Source organism: Papio anubis, chromosome 11 (assembly GCF_008728515.1).
Source record: "Papio anubis isolate 15944 chromosome 11, Panubis1.0, whole genome shotgun sequence".
In the NCBI taxonomy this organism is placed as follows: Eukaryota; Metazoa; Chordata; class Mammalia; order Primates; family Cercopithecidae; genus Papio; species Papio anubis.
This window is the reverse complement of record NC_044986.1, coordinates 94550261-94559613: the sequence shown is the minus strand read 5'-3', so window position 1 is coordinate 94559613 and position 9353 is coordinate 94550261. Positions and strand designations below refer to the sequence as shown.

At 32.5% G+C, this 9353-nt stretch overlaps 1 protein-coding gene across 7 annotated transcripts in view; it reads right to left on the bottom strand.

Moving 5' to 3' along the window:
* Positions 1 to 618: 618 nt before the first annotated feature.
* ARHGAP12 (Rho GTPase activating protein 12) overlaps positions 619 to 9353 on the bottom strand; it is a 124109-nt gene continuing 115374 nt past the window's right edge. For all 7 annotated transcript variants that reach the window (XM_017962675.2, XM_017962677.2, XM_017962674.3 and 4 more), the window contains 6 exons: positions 7860 to 7976; positions 5831 to 5929; positions 4413 to 4490; positions 4177 to 4311; positions 3837 to 3939; positions 619 to 3017 (listed from right to left, as the gene is read on the bottom strand). In XM_017962675.2, the coding sequence (XP_017818164.1) occupies positions 2843 to 3017; positions 3837 to 3939; positions 4177 to 4311; positions 4413 to 4490; positions 5831 to 5929; positions 7860 to 7976 (707 nt within the window). In that variant the 3' untranslated portion in view covers positions 619 to 2842. The remainder of the gene's footprint in view (positions 3018 to 3836; positions 3940 to 4176; positions 4312 to 4412; positions 4491 to 5830; positions 5930 to 7859; positions 7977 to 9353) is intronic.

The window sequence follows — 9353 nt, the reverse complement described above, 5'->3', positions numbered from 1 at the left end:
GCCCAGCTAATTTTTTTGAATTTTTAGTAGAGACAGGGTTTCACCATGTTGGCCAGGCTGGTCTCGAACCCCTGACCTCAAATGATTCGCCTGCCTCAGCCTCCCAAAGTGCTGGGATTACAGGCGTGAGCCACTGCGCCCGGCCCACTGCTATCTTAATGTTCAATATTGTGGGCTTGCAAAGAGGCATGGAATGAAACAAATAGTAAAAAGGTCTCCATGTATCTGCCATTATTGGTGAGTTTTCACTTGTATGTAAGCAATGGTGTGCATGCACACACACACGTAGCACACACACACGTTTGTGTGTATATGTTATAAACACACATACAACCCATCTACCACTAAGTCCAAAGTTTCACCAAATTATTTCATTTGTGCTTTTCACATAAGGAAAAAACAATTTATAGATTTGTCTCTATCTAAAATACAAACATCATTCTTTGGAGATATTTAATAATTAACTTTCTCCAGAGTAAAGGGTAAAATTTCTTATTTCTATACAATTTAAATAAGTGTTTTTCTTCTAACTGGAATGTGACAGTGTATTTAAATATATTTTCTTTTCTAAATCTCCAACTACCTTTTTCAATGACACTCTAAAGGAAGACTTACAAATAAAATTGATAATTTATTTCAGCTTTTAATATATTTTCTACTATAAAACCAAGCTGTCAAGACAGGAAAATATTACTAGCTTTGTTATTACAAAAACAAGTGAGAATTTTTAATTCACAAAGGATGAAAACACAAGACATTAATCTCACTGTACATACAGTATTACAATAAACTGATTAGCTGTAGAATAAAACAATTAAGACTTCACACATACACACACACACACACACATATACACACACATGTACCTTGAAACAAGAAACACAGGACAATTTTAATCTTTGATATATGTTCATGGACACCAAGAGCAAGAACATCACTGATTTGAGTCTAATTGTTTTCCTGGTATACAATCATTATATAAGCAAGATCTAAAGCATATTGTGTTATTAAGGACATCTTTAGGCAAATATAAACATCCTGATTTAGGGCTTTTTCTCCCCACCCAGAACAATCTGCTTTAGCTATCAAGTAGTTTGGTTTGTTATCAATTTAACACGCTCACAACAACAAATACAGAATTTCTACCACAAAATTCAGGTGAGAGGTTTTCAGACAGATCATAGAAAAAAAATACTTGTTCCCAAGGAAGGCAATCTGTAAATTATAAATGCAACCCTAAGAAAAAAAAAAAAATCCTGGTCACAAATCACTCACTTTCAAATATTGATGGAGAAATAAAAAGTGTATGTTGGGGGTGGAGAAATGTTGGCATGGAAGAGAGGAGAAAAAGTATGAATGAGGAAAGTGTTATTTGCCACAGGAAATACTGGATTCAGTTGATTTTTAAAAATGAGGTATAAGAGTATGCCAGTTAATGCAAAAACAAAAAAACTAAAAAACAAAATGCACATTTCCAATGGAAAAATCTCTAAACCTCTTATAGTTTTATTAGACATTTCATGTACAGAAGTTAATCTAGAAAAATACATTTTAAAAATCTTCAACAGACCATGCTCCCTGTAACAAAACCTTCCAAACCCTGTGTTTTATTATACAAAGCAATCTACATTAGTAGGTAAAAAGAAATTCTCCAATTTAGCAATGTCATTTTCCATCCGACATCATCTAATTTACAGATGGGTTTCCACTATTCATACTGGAATTAGAATTCTGTAATAAATTTTTTCTAATGTTTTCTGTACATATTAAATAACCTAAAAGGTTCCTCTTGTAGTGCATGTGCCATTTAGCAAGTCTCTTCAGTATTTTTCCAGTACCATTCTCATGACAGTGATTTGCCTGTAAATGTAATTAATATCTAAAAGTGCACACAGTTAACTTTCCCAAATAACGGCCTATTTCTGGAGGAAACCTAATATTCACAGAAAAGATTACCAATAACATGATTAGAAATGTAGGGTTAGAATGTACTCTGAGACTATACAACACAATTATATACACAAGCTAAAGGACATTAAGTCTTTAGCCTATATTTACATAAAATAATGTGTGTTTCCACAGGGTCATACCAAGAACTCAGTATGGTACTAGATATAATTAGGATTGTTAGCTACAATTCAGTATAGCAAGACAGCCCTAAAATGCCCTGAACTGACTTAAGCTAACTAAAACTCCAGTATATCACAGTGTTTTAAGTAATATTAGTGTGCTGCCCAAACAAGCAACTAAGATATCCAGTAAGGATGCTGTGTACAACACAGTAAAAGACAGCAAGCCTTCATCAAGAGGTTATTTTGGGGTTATGATGAATTTGGGCACTTAAGACTGCCACTGCATGCAGAAACCCCGAAAAAGAAATACACAGGTTTCAAAATGGATATACTTCATTTTGTTTAAAATGCCCAAGAGCCTTTTCAACATAACTGATAGTAAGTATTTTGTTCTATCAAGTCATGAATCTTGAGAAGAAAGTCTACATTATCCAATTTCAGGGAAAAATTACAGTTTTCCTACCAAATTATCCAGTGTATATGACTGGTTAGAATTTTAAGTTTTGATTTTTACTGAAATTCAGAGTATGAAACGCAAACATTCAGGATAAAATGAATTCATAATTACACGCAGTTATATCAACTTGCAACAAAGCAGCAAATATGAGGGCCTAACACACATCTTGACTCTCTCCTTCCCTTCTGATCCCTCAAAAAAAAAGTGCAAAATTAGAGTCACTGCTTGGTCCAAAAAATAAAATACATTGTGTATAAACATTTGAAATCTGATGGAATCCAGCTTCTATTCCACAGGTTGTCTTCAGTAAGAATCAGCGTCCGAAGATGGAACTCAGTTCCAGAAGAATTAATTCTACAATCTGATTTTGGTACACAGTATGAACTGCTATATTACCAGTCTCTTTTTCTGGTTTTAATAGAGTGGGACCAAAAACAATTGCTATACTCTGATAGGTCATTCGATTTTTCTCTCCATTTTCTACAACTCTGAAGGGAAAGAAAGAAGTTGTTAAAAGAGAAAATAAAAGAGAGGGAAAATTCTTCAAATGGTATTATAAACCTAACAATCTGCATTTTAAAAAGAGAATTAATGCTCATTTTCCTAACGTGATGCATAAACTATTTAACCAAGCAGAATTATGCCTAAATGCCATATGAAGCTTTATTTTTGATAAACACAGCTGAAAGGTACAATTAAGCATACTCTAACAAACTTTAAATGTGTGATATTTTAGCTTAGTTTTTAAAATAGAACATTTAAGTATGAGTTACAATTCAGGTAACAATGACTGTTCCATTAAATTGATGGGAAAAAAATCTCATTAGGGTGTGGAGATTAAACTTTCTATTTTACTCATTTTATGTTATTTCTTTAAAAAAAAAAACCTCTCTAGCTGGGATTTTTTGTTTTAGTATTCTAGTGTCCTTTCTATAAGATGAAAGAACTCGGTTATTAAAGTGGTTATGTAGTAACTTAGAACCATGATGGCTTTATTATAAGGTAACTTAATACACCTCAATTAATATCCAATCTCATCTTCATATTAACTTTAGCAACAATTTCTGAACACCTATGTGCTAAGCATTACATAAATACTTCACATATAATATCTACTTTATTATAGCAAATCATTTACCCATGGCAGACTGATACTACAAGGAGCTCAGTGAGTTACTTTTTCAAGTTACAAAGACAGCAAGTAGCAAAACTGGGATCCAAACCTAGGTTTGAATGACCCTGGCCCCACAGGCCTTCCTGCTTCCCCTTGTGCTATACCACATCCCATGACTGGGCAGTCCTCCTACCTTTTGAGATGTCGGAAAAGAATCTGCATTGTATCCTGGTTTGGCTTTGGCAACTGTCTGATTAGGTCCTTAACAGCAGCGACTCGCTGTCTTGGTTCTTGCTCTGAAAAAAGATAATAACCAGATATTTTACAGCAAATTCTTATGAAACTGAAGGCAATGTCACAGTTTGGAAGCTGATATTTGGTAATACACAGTGACACCTGGTGGTCACATTTAAAATAATTGGAGTAAAACAATCGAAAATACTTGCTTAAAGTAAGATGAAAAAATAGGGTGGCTTAATCTGTGCAAAGAATTTTCAATATCTAGAAAAAACTGAGTAGAATTGCATACTTACTAATTGCATTAACAAAATCATTAAAATGATTAAATGTAAAAAGAGGTTCTGGTAATTCTCGAAAAAACATTTTGAGTGCTCCAGTAATGACATGAATATCTTCCCATTTACTGTCATTCAAGTCCAACTTCTCATCTGAAAAACAGCAGGAATTGGACATTTAAAAAAATTACTTTAAGCCAGTTCAGAAAGTTATGAGTAATGCATTTGAACAACAACAGGAAATATAATCTTACCGTGATTGACTGCAAACCTTAGCTTCTGGATCACTGCAAGGTTGCCACTTACTCTGTATATCCCATCAACATCCAAACCTAAGAGACAATAATAATTTGTGTGTGTTTAAAGTACGTGTTTGCCTCTTCTGAACATGTTTGCATGTGTCAGAATTCTCACTCATTAGCATTAGCCTAAAATCAAATGGGCAAATATTCTTCTTCTCTAAATGGCTTCTGGTAGATGCTTGGCAGGGGAGAGAGATGGAGATTCGCTCTGAATTCTGTTTAATAAACAGCAATAATTCTACTCTGCTCATCATATAGACTGTGAATCAGCTCAAGGAAGTGGTTTCATTAATCTTAAAACACTAACAATTTCAAATACATTTCTGAAAACATCTGGGGATAATTCAAAATTAAAGGAAGCCAGCAGGTAAAATCGGCCCATGCATATTTTGCACACCATTTGATAATGTAAACACACACATTGTAAAAACTTTATTGAAAGCATCTGTCATATTAAATGTTTCTAATAAGTAAACTTAATATAACCACTAATGGTTCTATAAAAACAATACAAAATTTGCTATAATTTATTATTTTCTTTTATACATGAAACAGAATCATCTGAAATTCATACAGTTAAGCCCCGAAATTTCAGGTATTCATTAAATGATAATAATGTACAAATTCGAATGTACACTATTCATTTAGCTTCAAATTAAGACAATAGTGTGGCATCCCTATTGCCATGCTGACAAGAAGAGTCAATGGGACAAGAGACTGGCAGAAATTACAAATTGAATTACATGTTTTAATTGTAAAAAATTTTTTCATGATATAGAGATAAGTTAATGTGATTACAATCAATATACTACTATTTATATAAAACTAGTATAAATATTATAGCTATGTTTAAATTAACCACAATAGAAATTAGTTTGTCATATTTTACAGAAAATGACATAAAAATTTTTATCTCATGAGACATTTGTGGTTTAAATGTCAGTTTAACAGTTTAACAGTCTAACAGTTTAAAATGTCATCTGATTTTTAGAACAGAAGAAACTTAATAAGTAAACATAATCTCCTCAGACCTTACACACTGTCAGATTATTTCTTAAAAATAAACTCAATTTCACAATCACTACCTTCTTCATTTTAAGCAAATGCTTAAATGAAATGGCTTCAAAGAAAAGCATATACTTAATTAACTGCGAGTACCAAGCATTCAATAGATGCCTGGAGAGGTCCTACTTGAAACAGGTGTAAACATGTGTTTTTGCAAACAAAATTATTTTCTTAACCTCTTAGGACTACAGGGAACTTTTGGTTGCATCACTCAAAATCATAAAAATTCTGGGAATTTTGATGGCAAAACAAGAAGCTGGTTTGCTTAATGTAAAAAAAAAAAAAAATCAAAATCCTTCTCTTACCATATTCTTCAACATGTTCAATACATAACTTCACAAACTTTGGTACTGTGCCATTCTCTCTTTGACACAGATTAGCAAGATTGGATCCAAATACCTGATCTGAAAAAGATTTATTTTTAAAAAGTCAATCACCTTGCTAAAATTCAGTTCATGAAATGGCTAACCATTCAGAGTGCAACAGAAACATCCAGTGTAACCAAATATTGTTTAACATGGCCCTATACCTTATGCAATATGCATCTTGCCTACTTCTCCATTTTCACTTCAAACAATTCATTTCCAAACTCATAAACACCCTCACTCACTCTTGCCTGAGAACCTTTGTACTTTCTACTGCTTTTTCAGAAAGCAATTTTCCACCCAATTTGGCTCCTTCTTATCACTCCTGGTCTCAACTAAAATGTCACCTACTTTTAATAACCCCTCTGACCATCCTTGCCTAAGAGAACCCAATTCCAGACACATCCTATTTTATTACTGTGTTAGATTCATAGTATTTGTTACTATTTCACAATTATCTTGTCTACCTCCCACTTGAGTATAAGTTTCATGAGGGCAAGGACCATGTAGTTCCTGAACACCAACAGGTATTCATAGCACCTAGGCTTGTGCCTAGCACTTAGTAAATACTCGACTATTTTTAAAACTATTAAAATAAGCATATGCCCACCCATCACGTATCATCAACATTTGATTTCACAAAATATATTTCAAAGACTCTTCTATTAATCTTTCAACCCAACAGTTTTGAAATTCCATATTAGTGGTAAACGTTCAGGAAAACAAACAGTGTGAAGTGATAAGGACATAAAGTGACAACAGTTTATATTTCTCAGGGAAAAGGCCTGGTGAACAAATGAGCAACAGTTTCTATTCATTTATTTGCCAGGCTTTTTTTTTTTTTTTTTTTTTAAGTTTTTAAAGACTCTAAACTCATCATACAAATTTATATGCTTTATTGGAGAGTACCTGTTATCCATAACTCTTAAAGTTGCTAATTTTAATTACTTAATTAGCTAGTCTCTTCCTAGAAGTCTTAAATACTTTTTTTTTTTTTTTTTAAGACAGAGACTTTATCACCCAGGCTGCACTGCAGCCTCTAATTCCTGTGCTTAAGTGATGCTCCCACTCAGCCTCCCAAGTAGCTAGGAATAAGGGTGTGTGACACCATACCCAACTAATTTTTTGTAGAGAGAGGGTCTCTCTATGTTACCCAATCTGGTCTCAAGTTCCTGTACTCAAGCAGTCCTCCTGCCTCCCAAAATGAAGGGTTTATAGATGTGAGCCACTGCACCTGGCCTTAAATACCTTCTTAATAAAATTTGCTTATGTGTTTTAATGCAGATGCTTCACAAATAGACGGCCTTTGTTAGAAGCTTCATAACAATCTGACAGATATATACATTATAGACTATATTATCTTTATTTTATTTATGAATAAATGCCATTGTTTTAAGTCATGTATTAGAAAATTTCATCTTTGGAATTAAACATGCTTGTAAGAACTGAAAGCATACACAAGTAATGTGATTTTTAAAGAATATTTTCCTATAAAAAAAGATTGTTAGTCCATTATAGTGCTTATAAATGAAATAACAAGTAAATAAATTAGTTAGAAAAAAGCACCTTATGCTAATTTTTCAATTACCTTAAATGACAGCTAAAGGTAAAAATTATTCGTTCATTTTTCTTTCTTTCTACTATTAGTAATATTCAAAATTTCTTATTTCTTGTGATCTTTGCATCTCAAAACTAAACTTCTCATTGTCACAATTTCTAAAAATCTGCCACCCATCACATCCATGTAGTTCCTCTGAAATAGGCTTTCCTAAAAGTTTAGTTTATTTGTCTGTCCACTGCTTTAGTTAAAATAAACTTTTTAAAAAATCTATTTTAATTACTTAATGTCTTTTAATAACTGTACTTAAATACTTGAATAAAGAATATTCTTACTGTTTGAAAATGGTAATTTGAAACATCTTATTTACGTAGGCCAACATTCATTATTATCAACAATACTTCTACCAACCTTTAATATAACCTTTTTCACGAACAGCTTGCAAAGTGGGGCGTCGTGTAAGAAACTTCTTTAAGTTTTTCTTGGTTTTTTTCTGTTCTGAAGAATCTATGCTAGATACTTTAAAGGCTTAAGACAAAAGGACAGGTAATAAGCATTTGTAAAAGTTTTGTTGATACAAGTTTTTCCAGCCAGCATGCAAAACATATTAACCTCATATGTCAAGATCATAGTACAATTCACTTATTTTAACTTCAATGTGGTTTAAGGACAAGATGTGAAGAATTACATTAACACAGAACCCATTTCAAAGTTATAAACTAAACCAAACATTTCATTTTTATCACTAAAAACAGATGAAAACCATACCTTCTATGGTATATCTGCCAAGACATCCCTAATTTACTCTAACATATTCATTATTTCATAAATTATTAACTACTTATCTTTATTGATTATCCATTAGTTTTAGAAGGTAAAATGACCACCAAAAAGTAAAAACACATAAAATACACAACAAACAAAAGAATCCCTATCTTCACTGAACAAGAAAACTGGAGATACACACAGATATATACAGAGATATAAATATAGACATATAATTATCATAACTATTATACTTGTACTTTAAGCTAACTTTCATCATAATTATTTGTACTTTGAGCTACAAATGGGACTACACGAAAAATGTCCTCCATTGCCTTGAGTCTTGATTTATTTTTCTGTTATAGTAACAAAAATTCAAAAGGTATATTTCTGGAAAGTAAGTCTATTTGGGGAAAGTTGAGGGCATGAAGAATCTATAATATAGAATAAAAAATAATCACATTTTTATGTTAAATTGCTACCTGTTGACAATGTCAGTAATAGGCCTCAAGTTCATTAGAAATACAGAAAAGTAGAACTGATTTTCTAATCATTCAGTTAATATGAAGGCCAAAAAGTTCTTAAACGTGGATTTGTTAAAATGGACTGAACAAAGTACCAAGTCACACAGCTAATGGCCTATTTAAGCAATGTAATTCACAAGGGGCCAACATTAGAAAATGCTTTTCTTAAAGCCGCTGTCTTTCACTATGCACCTTTCTGTAGTAAGATCTGGAGATAGGAACGCATGCATCTGTTTACATGCACAGACACACCCTAGTCCAGAGACGGATGCCTGGTGTCCAGTAGGAAATTACGATACATATTCCATGACTTTTGACTTCTTAAAGTGTAAGATTTTATGTAGAATCTTAAACAGTAAGTATATATTTTTAAATCAGTAAAGTTCAGCTTGCTAGAGGCCTCAACAGAAATGCACTATACTTCTTCTCTGAAAGCAGCACAACACCTTAAAATTAATGAGATGCCACAGGATGCATACTATTAGGCTGAAAAACGACAATAATGAGTTAAGAAGAAAGACGGCTGATACAATGAGACTGCACTTGGTTAACTGCATAACCTTTTTGTAACATTGGACATTCCATTCAGCTTTTATATATGTATTTAAAACTTTCA